The sequence below is a fragment of the Phragmites australis genome, chromosome 1, assembly GCF_958298935.1.
Source record: "Phragmites australis chromosome 1, lpPhrAust1.1, whole genome shotgun sequence".
Classification (NCBI taxonomy): domain Eukaryota; kingdom Viridiplantae; phylum Streptophyta; class Magnoliopsida; order Poales; family Poaceae; genus Phragmites; species Phragmites australis.
Window position 1 is genome coordinate 53,253,340 of NC_084921.1, and position 19,130 is coordinate 53,272,469.

Genomic DNA, 19,130 nt, shown 5'->3' on the forward strand with positions numbered 1-19,130 from the left:
TGAATGGATAAAATTATTATATTCCCAATCTTATTTCTTTTCCGAGAAGTTCCTATACAAAGTTCCATGGAATTCCTGTTGATCACTAGAACTTGAGAACAAATATTCTTGTTTAAAAAAGTAATGTCTCTTTTTTGCAGCGGACATAATCAACTTGATTGGTAGAACCTCCCGTTTACCTAGACTCCAACTCAGGATGGTCGCAGATCGTGTTAGTATGTTTCTAAAAGATTTGATACTACACTCTCTCAAGACAGCTAGGGAGACAACTTCTCCCTGTGGTCAAGTTTTTTTTCTTCTTTTTTCGCAATGGAATTAATAGAAAAACTCCAAATGTTGGCAAAGTTTCCTTGATCAACAGTTGGTTGAACTATTGTAATTTGTTCATCTGATCTGATGCCTTGGAACAAGATCCAAGATAGGAGAGTGCAACAAGAGTTTTGGTAGCCCAACACGTTGCAAAATCGTCTCATTCAAGATAGAAGAAGATCCAATCTTTAACGACCTCCCAGCCGAAGTTGCAAAATCGTCTCACTCTGGTATTGAAGCGTTGGTGCTAGCTTTAGTGTCTGTTATCTCCACCGGCAAACTTAGATGCTAACTAAACAAACCTGCTTACAAGCCCTTTTGCAGGCTGCCTACCAGCATGTGTACCAAATGGAGCTGCTTCAAATCTATCCTGATTCGATATCTTGACATCATTCCTGCCAAAGAAAATTTCAGTTAGATTGTTCGTTCTCGAATGATTGATCTTTTGATGGTTTCAGAGACAAGGTTTTCATGATTCCGTTTGTTGTTAGGTGAAATTTGCAAAAAGTAATCTGATTTAACTTTTATGCTGTCAATCTATGACACCGCTAGAAGTGTTCTTATCCCTGAAATCTTTCCAGCTTTCGTCTTCTCTCATAGTTTGATTAGGGTGCATTAATTCATTTTCTTGATGTAGACTTTTGCCTCATTTTTTCTAGAAGTGACAAAGATGTAACATAATATTAGCAAATTTTGCTCCTAGACACTCTTTAGATATAACTTTCGTTGTAGAACACGATTTTTTATGTTCGCTGCGGGACACTAAAAATATGTGGCTGTTTACGAAACACATCAAGCCCATTAAAATACTATTTTTCTAAGTGTTGAAGAGAGAGAGAGACAATAGCCAATATACCAAGATTGTCCTTCTCTTATTTTTCTCTATGTTTTCTTCTCTGTCTAAAACTTAGAAAAGTAGTATTTTAATGGCATCGGTGTGTTCTAGCAAATAGCCATATTTTTAGTACCCGGTATCAAACTTAAAAAATCATATCCTACAGCAAAAACTACCTAAAGAGTGCCCAGAATATAACATGCTACCCGAATGAAAAAAAAATACAACATAGGAAATAATGGTGATGGCTGAGAGATGTGGAGTCCTGTGGCTGTTCTCTGGTCTTTGACGACGACGTGGATTACTTTTCTTTGATATTTTTCCATTCTACATATCCTCATACCTTACTGACTTCATTTCAGGGGTGGAGATAGCTTTCTGATCCAATTGGATATGCATTTCTTTTACTTATTCTAGCCACAACTCGAAAAAGGTCACAACTTTACTTGAGGACTTGAGGGGCCTTTAGCTAATACTATTGAATGTTTCTTATCGTCTATTGTGGGATAAGTCCCTATCGTTTGCAGTAAAGAAATGCTTGTGCAAATATGCATCAACAAGCTGTTTTTTTTAACATGTGGACAAATGAGGATGCTAGATCATAGTCAGTGGTGGGACTCGCATGCTAACATGAACTATATAATCACCTTCACTTTTCCGGCGGGAATCAGTAGTTAAACATACAAGAATATATGTATAATTCATCATAATCAGAAAGCACACGTTTAGTATAATTTGTTTCAAATTATTTAAAAATTCCCTCACAGTCCATAGGCCCTGAATCCAAATTATAAGTGAGGGGTTTCTCTTGGTGCCTGCTAAATGTTTTGTTTAACAGAGATGACTGGGCCTCGGCTCCTTCCATTCTTTTTGACTCCCTCTATTTCTATTTATAAGGGACACACATTTCAAGGTTTAAACCTTGTGATTTTTTACCAACGATTTGTGTACAAAATAGAACCATTAGAATCATAATAGAAAATACTTTCCTATAATCGTAATTTTTTTCTATGAATAATATATTATAAAAAATAATAGTTAAAGTGTAGTATTAGAGACTGTGCCAACTCAAACCACTCCCTTTATTTTGATTTGGAGTAAGTAATTATTTTGGATATTGACATGGTCTTCAACACATATATTTGATCATTGTTTTTTTTTCTAAATGTTAATAAAAAATATTAAAAGTACAATGACTCGAAAGTATTTTTTTGATAAATCTACTAACATGATTTTTATGTCTAAAATCTCAATACTTTTATGTCTGCTCAAATTCTTAAACACATATCTATTTAAGAATATAGATGGTATGATTAGAACTTCTACACATATAAAATAGAGGAGCGACACTTAACTTTTATATAATTACTTTGAAAATAGAGGAGGGCCCACACCTTGATAGCCTCTCGTGGGGTTCACCTTAAGATTTGTTCAAACGTTTTTGTGACTGTTAAAAAGGTTTAATAGGCAGTTTCTGCTTAGCTGGTGGGAGACAACTGATAACGCACGGGTCCTCGCTGAAGAATGTGTGGTGTCATCTTTTTGACTTAGAGAAGTAGTATTCCGGCTCTCTCACAGTGACCCCTTAGCTTTCACAAATTTGCGGATAGAATCATGTAATTATGGCAATTTCTATGACTCATTTTAATTAGCATAGGAAAGGTACATGTCTAGTCTCCATTAAACAAATAAAACTTTCCTCCCAAACAAACTAAGTAAAATTTGTACAAACGATACTTGGCGGGGCTATAAAATGGTGGCTATGCAAATTCCTATGCTGGATTTTGACAACCCTCTCCTCCTTTCCACCCTTCCTGCTTTCTCAAAACATCCACATATTATGCTTGCTATTAAATTTATGCATATCAATGAATTCCGCGTTGGCAAATGTGTAGTTCATTCTTGTTTCCACTTATGAATGGAGCATTGAGCAAGTAGAAAGGCAAGCACTAAAACACCATAGCGAGAGAGAAGGATTTGAAATTACTACAAATTTTTACAAGAAAACATCTATAGGTAGAGAAAAGATCAAGCGAGAGAATATTCTACTATCATAAAAGTGAGATTTTTTTTGGTTAGAATAATAAAACAAAGAGTCTTAAATCCATGTTTCTACTATCATTACATTCATATATATTAATAAATATACAAACAATAAATACTGAAATACACATCCAAACTTATATTTTTTCTTTTGAATCCATATCCGGGTTTTCGTTATTTTAGGACACTGCATATCCGATTCGCTATGCCAAAAAAAAGACTACAAAAGCCAGAGTGAAGTCAGTCTGCCGGAGTCTATCATCATAAAAGTAAAGTCTACACCGATAGGGGGCATAGCATAAAAATCGACAAAGAGGCGGGCTAGAGCACTAAAATATCCCTCCAATACTCTCACCTCCCAACTCCTCTTCCACCCCGCTTCCGATTCCGGATTCCTCTGCGCATCGCAAAACTCCGATAGCGGCGCAGTTTCGAATTGCTTGCTCCAGCAGGCAAATGATTATTATCAACGGTAGCAACTTCTCAAAGAATTCGTGATCGTTTCGCGATGGTAAGGCCCGCGTTTTCTTGATCTCCTCTGTTTCTTTCTCGCTAAATTTTCCCTACGGTTTCTTCAGCGTTATAGCTTGCTGTTCTAGATGATTCAATTCGATTTGATTCTCTTTGGATGACGACGAAGGCTTAACGACCTTCCCCTGAGTTTGCGCCGTTCTGCTGTTTCCGCTACTAGTTTCTCGCTTTTTTCGCTTTATTCGGTAGTTCAGAGATTGGATTTCTCCAAGCTTTCTGAGAACGCGTTGATTTCTAGTTAAAATCTATTCCCAAAATCCATTTTTCGATTGCCTTTTCATGTTGAGGAGTTGAGTGAAATTGATTCGTTTTCTTTCCCGCAGAATGTTTGTTCTGCTACTGTTTTATCATTGATTTGGTAAAGGAATTCGCTGAACTCTGTTCAAAGATTGGATTTTTGTGATTCCCGGGAGAACAGATTGTGCTTATTTCTCTTATTGGTAGAAATTCACGGTCCTCCCTTGCGTTCCTGCAATTCTCCTCTTTCTTTTTTTCCTCCGTTGTTATATTTGGTAGGTATTACTTCAAAAAGATGTTTTTGTAACAGTTCCCATTTTTTTTTGGGTACATGCTTCTTGTGGTTGTGGGATAGTAGTTTAATAAATCGGAAACTAGTTTCCTGCTTTAATTTCAATAATTAACTAGGAATTCAATGAACCTTCATATTTTTTTGCATGGATATAGAGTGCATTATGTTAAAGTTTAAATTGTACGCTTGATTCCTCGTCTTGTTTTTCACTGCGCAATGATCCCTCGCAAAATGCAAAATTTCCTAATTCTGTTTCAAAATTTTAATTTGTTGGCCGCAGCACCCTTTGGTAGCTGTTGCACGCGCTTTATAAATAAGCTCCACTGTAATTAGATAACTAATTGCCTTCCTTTTTGGACATCTAAGGTCCTCAACTTAGAATTTTCTTTGTTTTATTGGAAAGGATTAAAAAGTTTTCTGCTTTACCCGGTTTGTTCCTCCACACCGTGACAATGTTGTTTGTAGCTGAAACTTGTGCTCTTAATCTGATTATAACAGCTTAACTCTTTTTGAAAATTGCTTTAGGCGCGCACGTGTGTGTGTATGTCTCGGATGCTTTCCTCCCCCTGAAAACAGCTTGTCCTGCACGCTGGGAATGCTGAATTCTTAACCCTTGCGAGTTTCTTTGCTTAGAGGTTACATTTGCAGCAGAATTCAGATTGAGTTTTAGAATAGCTTACCTTCCTGGATTGGGTTTCCCGGGAATATGAGTTTGCCTCCTCCTGCCTGAACTGTTTTCCTCTCTGAGAAGTGCTTGCTTTCTGGTCAAGACTAGTTTCAGCAGTTCAGACATGTTGAATCTTGACGCAATGCAATTGCATTATTGCAACCGCATGTATGATGTCAACTCTCATTGTTCTTCCTGACGACCGGTCGCAGGGTCCGATCTCCAGCGATGCGTCGCAGAAACGGCCCTTCAGCATCGCGCCACCGGCGGCGCTGATCTTTTTCGTACTAGTAGTTGTCGCCAGTACAATTGTCACGCTTGATCGCAAGGAGGTGCGTCCTGATAGATGAACATGTGTTCTTGTATATCTTAATCAGGCGTAGAGTCTCTGAACTCTGAAAACTCACTCCTGCTCAATTGTTTCTGCAGAATTTGCCAATATTGCAGTTGAAACCAAAAGAAATTATTGCACCTGAGGAGATCAGGCCTCCCACGAGCGAGTTGCGCGTCGAGCTAACAGAAGAACCTAACATCTGTGAGGTAAAAAACATGGCCCATCTGTTGCTGTTGTTCATGACAAATTGACAATTGAGAGTTTTACAATAGCAGTTACTGAAGAAATTCTTGTGCTGAAAACTCTGCAGAATCAATGCAAGCCTTCAGGCAGTGAGGCCTTGCCGAGGGGCATCGTGCAGGACAAGTCCAACTTCGAGATGGAGTCACTCGGTGGCAACCCTGAACGAAAGGATGACAGCAGGCCGTCGAAAAGCCTCCTCGCGATCCCCGTCGGCATCAAGCAGAAGGCGGTCGTCGACAAGCTCGTCTCAAAGGTAACCTTCCTCTGAATTCTGATACATCTTTTTGTTCTCAATTGTTCAGCTTTGCTCCTCCTGGTAGCAGCACTGCGCTCTCGTGCCGTTGTGACACACCTGACTGATCAGTGATCACCGTGTTGTTCTGCCCGTACAGTTCCCTGCCGCCAACTTCACGGTGATGCTGTTCCACTACGACGGTGTGGTCGACCGGTGGGGAGACCTCAAGTGGTCCGGCCGCGCGATCCACGCCGCGGCGCGCGACCAGACCAAGTGGTGGTTCGGCAAGAGGTTCCTGCACCCGGACCTGGTGGCGGAGTACGAGTACATCTTTCTCTGGGACGAGGACATCGAGGTGGACAGCTTCGACCCGCTCAAGTACCTGCGGATCGTGAGGCGGGAAGGGCTCGAGATATCGCAGCCGGCGCTCGACCACCGGTCACAGATCCACCACCGGCTCACGGCCCGCGCGCGAAAAGGCGACGTGCACAGGTCACAAACTACTCTTTCTGTCCTCGTCGATCAGCTTAAGCTAGCTTTTCAGTGAGCTGAGATTGACACTGATCATCATCACGTCTGTGAGCAGGCGGTTCTACAAGACGAACGGGCATGGCAGGTGCTACGGCAACAGCACGGGGCCGCCATGCACGGGATGGGTGGAGATGATGGTGCCGGTGTTCTCGCACGCGGCGTGGCGCTGCGCGTGGCACATGATCCAGAACGACCTCATCTACGCGTGGGGGCTCGACTTCAAGCTCGGCTACTGCGCGCAGGGCGACCGGAGCCGCAACGTCGGCGTCGTCGACAGCCAGTACGTGCTCCACCGGGGCATCCCCACGCTCGGCGACGGCGGCAAGGCGCCGGTGTCCAAGTCCACGTCGACGTCGGCGACAGACCGGTACGCTGTGAGGCAGCGCTCCTACGACGAGCTGCAGGTGTTCAACAGGAGGTGGAGGGATGCGGTGGCGGAGGATGGGTGCTGGACCGACCCTTACCCGAATCCGGCGACCACCGGCTGACCGATCCACGTGTCGCCGGCGGGACGAGAGAGTGCAGGGAAGTACAATTGTCGGTAGCTGTTACATTGACCTTGCCTAGATGATAGATTATACACCATATTTACAGGTTCAGAGAGCTTAGAGTCAGAGCTCCATATATGACGTACAAATTGTTTTTTTTTCTGTCCCTGATCTCAAAAAGCAATAAGCAAGCTAGAATAAAAATATGATGTAATTATTTCTGTATTTTTCGATAGTGAGGTCCGATCAATGCAATTTTGATCAGAGATTTCAATTTTATTTTATAATTTTTTTGTGTGAAAAGACTAAAATTCACGAAATGTCCATCAAAAAGCTGTATGGCTCCTTATGTCAGTGAAAGAAAATTTCAAAATTAGATATTTTTATTTTCCTCTGAAATTTCTGAAATTCGTAAAATTTCAACGAAATTTTAATTCCTAATTTTGACAATCGACATACTCTATCATGCGTATTGCTGGGTTTGGCTGCAGCGTTGATTCTCACTCCTCAGCATCTCAGCTAGAAAACAAAGGGATAAGTTCAGATACATGAAGCAAGTGCTTGACATGAAGATTAGATTCTCTGTGCTCCATCAGCATCAGCTAGTCACTAGCAAATACGTCTACATCATCTCATTGGAGGGGAAAAAACTAATACATTGAATCTATGAGGAGCATATTAAGAAGTGATTCCTGGAAAACAAAGACGAGAATACGCTGGGGCTGCTGCCCAAGAAAAACCAGTCTGCTTAAAAAGGGGGGGGGGGGGGGGGGATTAACCCTGCAAAATTGAGCAACAAGGCTGTTTAATTTAAGACTAGGAAATTGATGCGTACAGAAACATTTGCCTTCAACCACTAGTGATCTGTAGTTCCAAAATACTTAGGATGTACAAACATCAGCAAGCAACCCATATAAAAAACAACCATAGAGATACGTAGACAAAGATAATCATGATGAACAGAACCTGAACAAGGATCGTGGATCACTTGCAAGCGCGGACGTGCAAGACAAATGCATCTTGCGCCTGACTGACACCTCCTTTTACCCTGGTGATTAACAAGTTGTCTTCTAATCCTCTCATTCACTACTAAGGTGATGAAAAACATAATTCTTTTTAAATTGGTCTTCTTCTATCTCCACTAGTATGGGTGAAAATAGGACAGGTATTTTCCATCCACCAAACCAACCTGTAGAAGGTTTACGAAGCAAATATAAGATATATCAATAGCTATCTAACACTACACATATCCAACTTTGAATTTGAGAAAAAAAAGATAGTATACAAGATGAGCGATATCCATCCAAAGTATCCAAATGTTAAATGTTACGAAAAGCCTATTATTATTCCACTTAAAAACATGATAATATATATGTATATTATCACACACATGTAAACAGATAATACTGAATGCTCTTATTTTCACATCTCAACGATCACTCTTTCTGTGCTCACTTTGATTGCACCCCTTTATTGTTTAATGTGTTTTGTGGGGATACAAATGAAGTGAAAACAAAATTATCTATCTGACTAATCGAAAGCTTACGACACTATCTACTCTGACTCTGACTTCGAGAAAAGAATATAGAATACGATACAACATGAAGAAATAATTATACAATACTATCCGTATTCGATTCTGATTCAAGAAAAAATACTAGATATGATACATGATAAACTATATCCATCCACATCTCATCTTATTACATACCTATCCATTAACAATGTAATACTTAAACCACTACCTTTATTTTCTTAATAGGTCTTTGAGATTTATTTAGAATTTTTCTCAAAATATAATGAGCTAAAGCCTATATATCTTATTATCTTCGTCCACGGAAGCTCCTCGCCCGCCACAACAATGAGGTTTCACACAGCCACGCACCCGCACACAGATACAAATGGATTGTGTTTCCCTTTGCCGCATTTGTGAGCTGTGCTTTGATTTTATTGTGGTTCGGTGTTGTGTGTAGGATTATTACTTGATCATTGCGGAGTCTTCTACTGGGGATGACTTCTTTTTCTTTTAGAAACCGGGGAGTATTTCATATAAGCACATAAAAGATTACATAGCATTCCTTACAAAGACACCCCACTGAACATAAAAATCACATTTAAGCCCTTACAAGGTACTCCCGGTCACTTCGCCGTCAGCTATCGGAGGAGCATCTCGATGGACCTGAAAGTGCATTTAGGCTCCTAAGTGTGTTTTGGATAATTGATGATAAACGATTAAAAGATTAATGAGTTTATCAAAGTTATGAATATGTTTTAGTCTCATCAATGAAGTTAAATGGCGTTGACATCCCTTAAAATAAAAAGAGAACCAGCATGTAGTCACTCAATAGATTTAAATTAATTTTATTTTTGAATTTGAGTATAGGTATGCCGTTCTATCCAGAAAGATACGTATAGATTGACTTAAAGATATCTCAGTGCTCAAAGTATTCATCTAGACCAAAGAAGAGAGACACAAATCACCCCACGAACACCTAGAAGTTAAATGTCTTAGTCTGAATCCAGAATCTCTAGGTTGACCTGGATACTCCGGATTCTGGTGTGTCAGCCGGAGTCTCCGAGTTCAGCTTCGGCGGGAGTGGTCTGTTAAGTTCTTTTTTACCCGGAGTCTCCGGGTTGACTCGGATACTTTGGGTTCTGTCAGTCATCCGAACCCTCCGAGTCGGGTTCCAGACAGGGCTCTCGGTTACGCATTTAAGTGACAACCCAGAGTTTCCAGGTATAACCCGGATACTTTGGGTCAGTAAAAAATCTTTATAACGGCTAGTTTTTTAGGGGAGAATATATATACCCCCTCACCCTCTTCTTCAAGATGCTGTTGTTGCCGAACCAACTTGAGACAAACACATTCATAGTCATTCAATAGCCTTCCTAACTCATCTAGTGAATCAAATCTTGCAAGATTTTGAGAGTTGAGTTGAGAAAGTGAGATTGAGTGCTAGTGAGCATAAATTCATCCTTTGAGCACTTGAGTTTGTCAAAAGCCATCGATTCGCGTCCGTTATTCTTGGAGTTTAGAGCTCCTAGACGGCTAGGCGTCACTCAGAGAGCACTGAAGCTTGTGGAGTGCCCTGAAAAGTTTTTGAAGGTTATCCTCGCCTCCGCAAGGGAAGAGGAAGCTTTGAGTAAGCCTAAGCTCGATCTTCGTGGTTGCTTGGTGAGCATAAGGGTTGAACAGATCCGGCTCTTTGTGAGCACCTCAACAGAGATGTAGGATCATTTGATCCGAACGTGAGGAAACAAATTCTTGTCTTCTTTACTTTCTTGCATACTTACTCTTTGTAGTTGATCTTTGGGGTAATTTATTCGATCTATTTGTTTGCGAGTTTGTAGTTGCAGGTGGTTAGTGAAATTGTCTTTAAGCTTCCTTTGAAACATGTGGTAATCCTTAGATTCAATTAGCTTGTTAGGTATTCTTAGTTTTTGATTTCCTGTTCCATCCGGACTATCTGGGTTGGGCTCAGAACCTCTGGACCCCGGAGTATCCAGAATCTGTGATCCGCTATGAAGTCTTAATTTTTAGGAAACACCTATTCACCCCCTCTAGGTGACATCACGTACATTCAAAAACAAAAAGCTTACTTCCGAGCAAGAACAAAATCTTCACCGCAATGCACAAGTCGCAAGTGTATTTCTTGGCACCTTGAGCCCCGAAGAATTCAACAAGGTGGATGGGCTTGAGGAAGCTAAAGTGATATGGGATACACTTCACGTTGCACATGAAGGTACAACAAGCATGAGAGCCCAAGATAGAATTGTTTGAAGGTAAATTAGGAGAATTTATTATGAAAGATGATGAAATCCTCCAAGCAATGTATGCTCGTATGATGGTGCCTGTGAACAAAATTAGAGGGCTTAGAAGCGAAGAGCTAGATGATCACAAGATAATGCGAAGATTGCTAAGAGCTTTTGTACCAAGAAATCCCACTTTGGTCACCCTCATCTAAGAAAAAAGAGACTACAAGAGGCTCACACCAAGTGATGTGCTTGGTAGAATTCTTGCTTATGAGCTCATGGAGGAGAAAGCCAATGTAGTTAAGAACCTAGTCAAGCAAAGCTCAACCTCCAAGAATAAAGAAGTAGCATTCAAGGCAAGCAAGAGTAAACAAGTTGAAGAATAAAGCTCAAGTGAATATGGGAGCTCCGATAATGAAGATATTACTTTTTTTGTAAGAAAATTCAAAAAAATCATGAAGAATGGTGGCTATAGCAAGTACAAGAGAGACATACCTAAAAGAAAAACATCCAAGAGAGCTTGCTATAAGTATGGTGAAGTTTGCCACTTTTTCATCAAATATCCCAATAAAAGGAAGAGCAAGGATAAGGAGGAAAAGAAGAATAAGTCTTTCAAGAAGGACAAGTACAAGACTCACAAGAAAAAATATTCGTGTCAAGCTCACATTGGCGAGGAGTGGAACTCCAACTCTGATGATGAAGGAGTCACCACCATTGCCATCTGCTCATCTACACCGACAAAATCACTTTTTGGTGACATGAGCGACGATGACAACACTCCCAAGTGTCTCATGGCAAAAAGATGTAAGTTAAAATCACAATCCAAGCTCCTAGATAGTGATAGTGATAGTGATAGTTATTGTGAATCTTTGCTTAAAGATTTAAGTAAAAATATCATGTCTAAGATAAAAAAAAAAGCTAATGAAAACAATAGAGAGTCAAGAGGAGATTCTCGAGAAGCAAGAGGACTTGCTTATCCTTGAAAATGAGAGAACCCTTGAACTCAAAGAGCTCCTTGCTAAAGAGGAGAAATTTGAGAAATTGATCAAAGATCTTAATTTGGTCAATGTCTCAATTGCTAGTCTAGATGGCAGCAATTCTACACTTTAAGAGAAATTCAAGTGTTTGAATGAAACTCATAAAACTCTTGAAGTGCAAATTGATGCTCTTAGAAATAGCTCTTCTCCCTCCAATGAAGCAACCTTACTCTCTAATACTTTCACTAATCAAGGTTTCTCTCGTTGTTACAATATTGATATAAATGTTTGTGCTACTAATGTTCAATTCTTGCAAGCATTACAAAAGAGAATGAGAGGCTAAATGTCTTGGTTAAGTATGGGTGTATCAAGACATGCAAATCTAATGATGCACTATACAAAACCATTGAGGCTAAGGACAACAAGCAAAAGAGAAACCTTGGATTCAATATGCATACAAGCAAGCTAAGTGAGCGTGTGGTGATAAATGACAATAAGTGCCTCAAGTTTATCAAGGGAGGCAAGCAAAAATATGGAGTTGTCAAAAAGAATTTGTGGGTGCCAAAAGTGCTTTTGACTAATATGAAATGACACAAACAAATTTAAGTACCTAAAATAAAAGCATAACTTGTTTTATAAGTATGTTCTTCCGGTGGTCAAGTTGAGTGCTTGATAGTGGATACATAAATCATATGACCGGAGAGAAGGGAATGTTCTTATCATTTGAAGAAAATGGAGGATCTCATAAAAATATCATTTTTTGTGATGATGAAAAAAGAGAGGTAATTGGTTTAGATAAAATTGCTATCTCTAATGATATTCTTTCTCAAATATGTTATTAGTCAAATCTCTTAGTTACAACTTATTATCCATATCATAACTTTGTGAAATTGGCTACAATTATCTTTTTACTAATGAATGTGTGACCATTTCTAGAAGGGAAGACTCCTCAGTAGCTTTTACCGGTTGTTTGAAGGGTAAGTTTATCTTGTTGACTTTTCAACGGATGAAGTGTGGCCTAAAAATTGTATGATTGCTAATGATTGGCTATGACACCGCCGATTAGCCCATATTGACATGAGGAACTTGTCTAAACTTCTAAAAGAGGAACACATCTTAGGACTAACAAATATTTCTTTTGAGAAAGATAGAATTTGTAATGCATGTCAAGCGGGTAAGCAAATTGGAGCCTCTCATTCCGCAAAGAATGTGATGACGACAACAAGGCTATTGGAGCTTCTTCACATGGATTTATTTGGACCAATCGCTTGAATAAGCATTGACAGTAATAAATATGGTTTAGTTATTATTGATGATTATTCTCATTTTACTTGGGTATTTTTTTTGCATGATAAGAGTGAAACACAAGCTATATTCAAAAAATTTGTGAGAAGAGCCCAAAATGAATTCAATGTGAAGATAAAAAGGGTGAGAAAAGACAATGGAAGCGAAGCGAATTCAAGAATACACAAGATGAAGAATTTCTTGATGAAGAAGGGATCAAGCATGAATTCTCGGCACCCTACTCCCCTCAACAAAATGAGATTGTCAAGAGGAAGAATATGACTCTCATAGAATCGGCAAAGACCATGCTTGATGAGTACAAGATCTCGGATCAATTTTGGACGAAAGCCATCAACACCGTATGCCATGCCATCAACCGGTTATATCTCCATAATATCTTGAAGAAGACCACCTACGAGCTTCTAACCGGTAACAAGCCTAATTTGTCTTACTTTAGAGTTTTTAGTAGTAAATCCTTTATTCTAAATAAGAAGGTCAAAAGTTCTAAATTTGCTCCTAAGATAGATGAAAGTTTCTTGCATAGTTGTGGATCAAATGCCTACGCTTACCGTGTTTTCAACAAAACCACCGGTTGTGTTGAAATCACGTGTGATGTGACATTTGATGAATCTAACAGCTCCTAAGTGGAGAAAGTTGATTCTAATATTTTAGGTGATGAAGAAATTCTAAGTGAGGCAATCAAGAAGATAAAAATTTGTGAAATTAAGCCTAAAGATCCCCCAGAGCAACAAGTGGCTAATAATGATCAAGCTCATCCATCTTCATCAAGTCAAGTGGTTCCACCAACATCAACTCAAAATCAAGACCAAAGCCAAGATCAATATCAAGATCAAGCTCACGACGACTCCAACAAATTCCTTGATGATGATGAAGTGGATGACATTCAACCACAATCCCAAGTGTCATATCCAAAGTTCTCAAAGTATCAAAGAGATCACTCGGTTGGCAATATTCTTGGTAATATAATAAAAAAACTTGGCCTAATGGCCATCAAAAGCACAACAGAAAGACCACCTAGAGCCACATGCAGTTAGGGTGCGAACGTGACTACTAAATAAACTCATTATCCACGTCTTCATCTCCAACAAAATCGACATCTGCTTCCTCATCTAAATGATAGCAATAGTGAGTATGAAAGGTATTTAGCAAGTCGTATACTACTTCAAGGTGTTGATAGATGCATAAAGGATATCTCAAGGACAAGGCTTTACGATTTAGTTTTAAGCGTAAAACAGTTTCATGTAGATATTTAATTGCGTTATCTACTGCTTTAACTTTGAAATAGTATAAATAAGGTAACAAGGTATATTTGAGGGGGTTTTGGTCATGTGAAGGGCTACACCACACTCCGTAATCCCTATCATTATACTTGATGTACCTCTAGTATAACACAGCCCCTGGCGGATTGAGCATGCAACCTCATCACACGGATATCTAGTCCACCCACTCACTCATCAAAGATATACATGCCCCGAATCTAACAAAGTTAGGTCAATGTTTTGCATGTACATGACCATGGACATGGATATTCGAATAGATTACACTATGCAGATGTTGTACCCACGCGATATGCTCAGCCTCCGACAGTTGCAAGCGGAGGAGCGAATCATACTAAGACACTTCATTCACCTTTACTTACCGGACTTTTCTACAAGATAACCCAAGTGCTCCAAGTCTCGTATAGAGTGTACTTCCCCATTGACCATCGACGTGGCTACGTTGGAAACACCTATGGTTCCCCATTGCCCCTCAGACCTCCTAGTATGATGTCCAGCTTGGTCAGGAGATAGAAAAGTCAAGTCCTGCCTATACAAGATGCATGGTTGCACTGGGGTGACTTAGCATGATGGCCCATGATTCGGTGCTTATACGTCCGGGGCAGCCATCTTCAGTTGGCAATGATTACCACAGAGGTAACTCAAGTCCCTAAAATCATCCTCGACCGAAGGACTACCCTACTTGCCCCTGCCAAACAGTTTTAACCTATTTTACACACCACTCATCATATCCCGCACGACATCAAAGATTCCACAATCGCCAAAGATTCATGGTATACGAGTTGAATTGATTAAACAGTGAAGCGGCATCTCCGAATAGATGTGTTCCATAGCGACATCTCTGAAAAGACGTATTCCAACCTAAGCATGGTAGATAACAAGGCGTCATCCGACATTAATATAGATAACAACAGGTAAATCTTATGGTGATATCTATTCTGGATAATGACATTTAAGGCATGGCAATTGCTTGATGATAAGTCAAGTTTTAGGTTAAAATAGCATAATACATAGCACATGCGACGATTAGTCAAGTTTTAGGTTGATCAATTAGAGTATTGAAGACATGTGTTCAAAATGATCAAGAAGATATGACTTTCCTTCTCTGAAGTCTTCTTCTAAGCCTTCATCGAATTCAGGATCATCCAGGTTCTCCATGAAGTCTTCTGGTTCTGCAAACACGATTATGATCAACATTGGACTATACTTTAGAGAAGCATCAAATAACACCAAATGGAATACCAAATGAATCCTAATGGATATCACATTGGGATAGAAGGATATATCTCGAATTAGATGAATTTAGCCAAAAGAATCGTCGGAATCAGAGTTGCAATGGCGGAATTGGAACGTGATGGTGGTGTGGAGAGCTCGGTGGCACAGCGAGTGCTCCACATAATCATCGAGCGGGGAAGGGCGGCTCAAGGTGGCCTTCGTGCTCCTCAAGTTGTGCTCCTCCTATCCTGGCTACCAACAGCAAGGTTCAACGGTGGAGGCGGTCGGTTCCCTTCTTATAGAGAGAGGGGGAAAACAGAGAGGCGGTGACACCACAAAGACATGGCACATCTTCTCGATGGTGGTGCCTACTAGAATTCACACGGCAGTTGCAGCTCTGCGCTAGCCAGGAAGTCGTCGTGTGCCAGGGGGGCTCGGGCTATGCAAGAGAGAGCACAGGGTGGGGAGAGAGAGAGAGAGAGAGAGAGAGAGAGAGAGAGAGAGAGAGAGAGAGAGAGAGAGAGAGCAGAGAGAGGGCGAGGGGCAAGAAAGTCCTCGGCGCATTGAATGCACTTGTCGTGGTGGTGGCACGCAGATAGCGCGATGGCGTTGCGTTGGAGGAAGGAGAAGACTTCGATCGGTAGGGCCCACATGTCAGTGAGGGAGAGCAAGGGGAGAGGGAGCGGCCTCGCTAGCCAACTGGGCTTCGCCAGAGAAGAGAGAGAAGGATGGCCTGACCCGAGATAGAAAAGGAAAAAGGAAGAAGGTTTTGGGCTAAATTCAAATGGGAGATTTGAATTTAGATTTGGCATAAATTCAAAATAAGAGTATTTGAATTATGTTTTGGATGTGAAGCTCTGAGTTTGGAAGAGGATTTGAATTCAAATTGAATTTGAGCTAAAAAGAGTCTAATAATATATTTGAATTTGAGAGTCATTCAATTCCAAATCTCCACTCAAAGAACCATAAACATAAATAAACCAAAAATTTAAATGGTTCAATTTAATGCAAGGATTAAATTTAGAAATTAATTTGGTGCTCTTTGGAATACTTTAGCCAAATAATACATTTGAATATATATATATATATATATAAGTACATATTTATTCAAATATATAATTTCTTATTTTATATTGGTTAGAAATTTTTTAAATTCGAGTGAATTTTGCTATGCTCTATATGCTACAACTCGAGATGTTACAAATTGATAGCCTACAAGGAGTTTTTGCCCTTACCGATGGCGATTGATCACTGGTGCCCTTACCTCTAACATTCTGAATTCACCATCAGGATGGACCATAAGAGCCTCTCAGAGCAGCGCCTACACACTCCAATTCAACACAAGGCCTTCACCAAGCTGCTCGGTCTGAACTTCACAATTCAGTATAAACAAGGACAATTCAACCGTGTTGCGGATGCCTTATCTCGCAAACCAGACACAGACCCTTAAGAACTTGTGGCCATTTCAGTTTGTCGTCCATCCTGGTTAGAAGCCATACAACACAACTATCAGGATGATCAATATACACAGCATATTCTGTAGGCATTAGCAGTCTTGGGGTGCTCTTCTCAAGGTTTTACACTCACTAACGGTATCCTTCGCTATAAGGGCAGTGTATGGGTTGGATCCGACAGCACAACTCAACAACATATCATCAGAGCATTGCACAACAGTGCGCTGGGCAGGCACATCGGATTCTATGCAACTTATCACCCTGTGAAACGTTTATTTGCTTGGCCCGGAATGAAATCTCAGATCAAAAGCTTTGTTCAGCACTGTTCAACTTGTCAGCAAGTAAAAGTTGAACGAGTACCTCCGGCTGGTCTTCTTCAACCACTGAATGTGCGTGATCAAGCTTGGGCAGTGGTACAACTCGACTTCATCGAAGGATTGCCCAGGTCAACAAATCATACTAAATACGTCCACTTCATAGCACTTACTCACCCATTTACCGCTCTGCAAGTGGCCAAGGTGTACATCAACAACATCTTTTGTCTTCATGGATTACCGCAAGCAATGGTGTCGGATCACGACCGATATTCACAAGTTCCCTCTGGTAAGAATTATTCAAGCTTTCACATACGCAACTCCGACTCAGTGCATCCTATTTGCGGATGGACAAACCGAACATGATAACCGATGTTTGGAAGCTTACTTGTGTTGTTCAGTTCACTCTTGTCCGACAAATTGGTTTCACTGGCTCCCTCTTGCCGAGTACTGGTATAACACATCCTTCCACATTGCTTTGAAGCTGACCCCTTTTGAAGTTCTATACGGCAAGAAACTTCGTGATTTGGGAGTGCTACAGTTAGATGAAGCAACAGTGTCGGATCTCATCGCTTGGCTAAAAGAACGGGAGATCATGAACCAATTGCTCCAGCATCAGCTTCATCGGGCACAATTGCGCATGAAGCATCAGGTTGACAAACACCGCACTGAACGGGAGTTCAAGGTTGGCGATCAGGTCTATCTCAAATTGCAACCTCACATTCAGGCACTAGTTGCTCAAAGACCCAATTAGAAGCTCGTATTTCGGTACTTTGGTCCATATCCTGTCGAAGCTCGAGTGGGAACAATTGCATATAAGTTGAAGCTGCCAGATGGTTCATTGGTTCATCCCATGGTGCACGTCTCTCAATTGAAGAAAGCACTGAGTCCCTCGACGCCGGTCAGCATTACACTACCTCCTCCTTCCCGTCTTGCAAACTGTCGAGACACCGGAGCAATTCCTCGATCGCAAGCTGATAAAAATGGGCAATACCACAATTCAACGCCTGCTGGTTCAGTGGAAGGGATTACCACCCAATCTGGACACATGGGAAGATCTCACAGCTCTCCGGCGTTGATTCCCCGACTCACCGGCTTGGGGTCAAGCCGATTTTGAAGGGGAGGAGAATGTCAGGACTACGGAGCGCGGGACGGGCATTGTTCGCCTGAGCGCAGGCAACAACGAAGGTGGGACCCGAATGTAAGTGAGATAGCTTCTGGCGTGAAGAGGAAAGAGTCGGTGTGCATGTGGCGTGTGTGGAGTGGCCAGGCCGGGGGTTATAACTGGGCTGGCATGCGTGAGTTGGTGAGTTCTGAACTGGTAGCAAGGGACATCGCCCACGGCATCTCGTTCTCGTCTTCCTCGTGCTGTTCTTCCTCTCCTTGGATTCTCTTGTTCATGTCTAGATCGCTAGATCCTAGTCGGTCTATAATAGACTGACATTGTAGAATTTATATGTTCTAAATTTGATGTTTCTAGTACAGGTTTACATTGAATCCATGAGGAGCATACTAGGAAGTGATTCATGGAAAACAAAGACCACGATATGCTGGAGCTTGAGAGATTGTTGGCTCAGCTATGATGGGGTGGAAGACTTTTGTGGGGGCCTAAATTACAGGATCGTAGAGCTGCGAATGGTTTGTCATGAAAACCAGTCTTCTTCAATAAGGGGGAGAACAGAGTGAAAATGATAATCTGCATGTCACGAAATAGACTTACTTCAATCTTTTCATGCTTGCTTGTGAGTTGTGGGGATAGTGTGGGTAGGAAGTAGGCATGCAGACATGTGCTTGCACATGAGCAACTAATGCGATTTCTTAATTTGTTCCTTCTTTTTTCTTCAATTCATATGGTATTAATTTATATTCTTTTGTGTAATGACTTATGCAGGCAGGGCACCATGCGCAGGAGGATCGGGGGGAAGAGTTAGGCAATATAATCAAATGTATACTGAGGAGGTAACACTGTTGGAGATTTTTTAATCCTGTTTTGCAGTTTTCACCTCTGATACGTTTTCAAGGAAGAAAATTACTTAATTTAGTTTTGTTAAATATTCATCTTTTTCTTCTTGGACTGGCTTGGTGGCATC

At 40.8% G+C, this 19,130-nt stretch overlaps 1 protein-coding gene across 1 annotated transcript; it reads left to right on the top strand.

Moving 5' to 3' along the window:
• The first annotated feature begins 3,479 nt into the window (after window positions 1-3,479).
• Window positions 3,480-6,970, top strand: LOC133927380 (uncharacterized). The gene is made up of 6 exons (XM_062373832.1): window positions 3,480-3,698; window positions 5,127-5,246; window positions 5,344-5,454; window positions 5,559-5,744; window positions 5,884-6,218; window positions 6,313-6,970. Exons 1-6 carry the CDS (start codon window positions 3,696-3,698, stop codon window positions 6,743-6,745), a joined length of 1,188 nt encoding a protein of 395 aa, XP_062229816.1. The 5' UTR covers window positions 3,480-3,695; the 3' UTR covers window positions 6,746-6,970.
• Window positions 6,971-19,130: the final 12,160 nt, after the last annotated feature.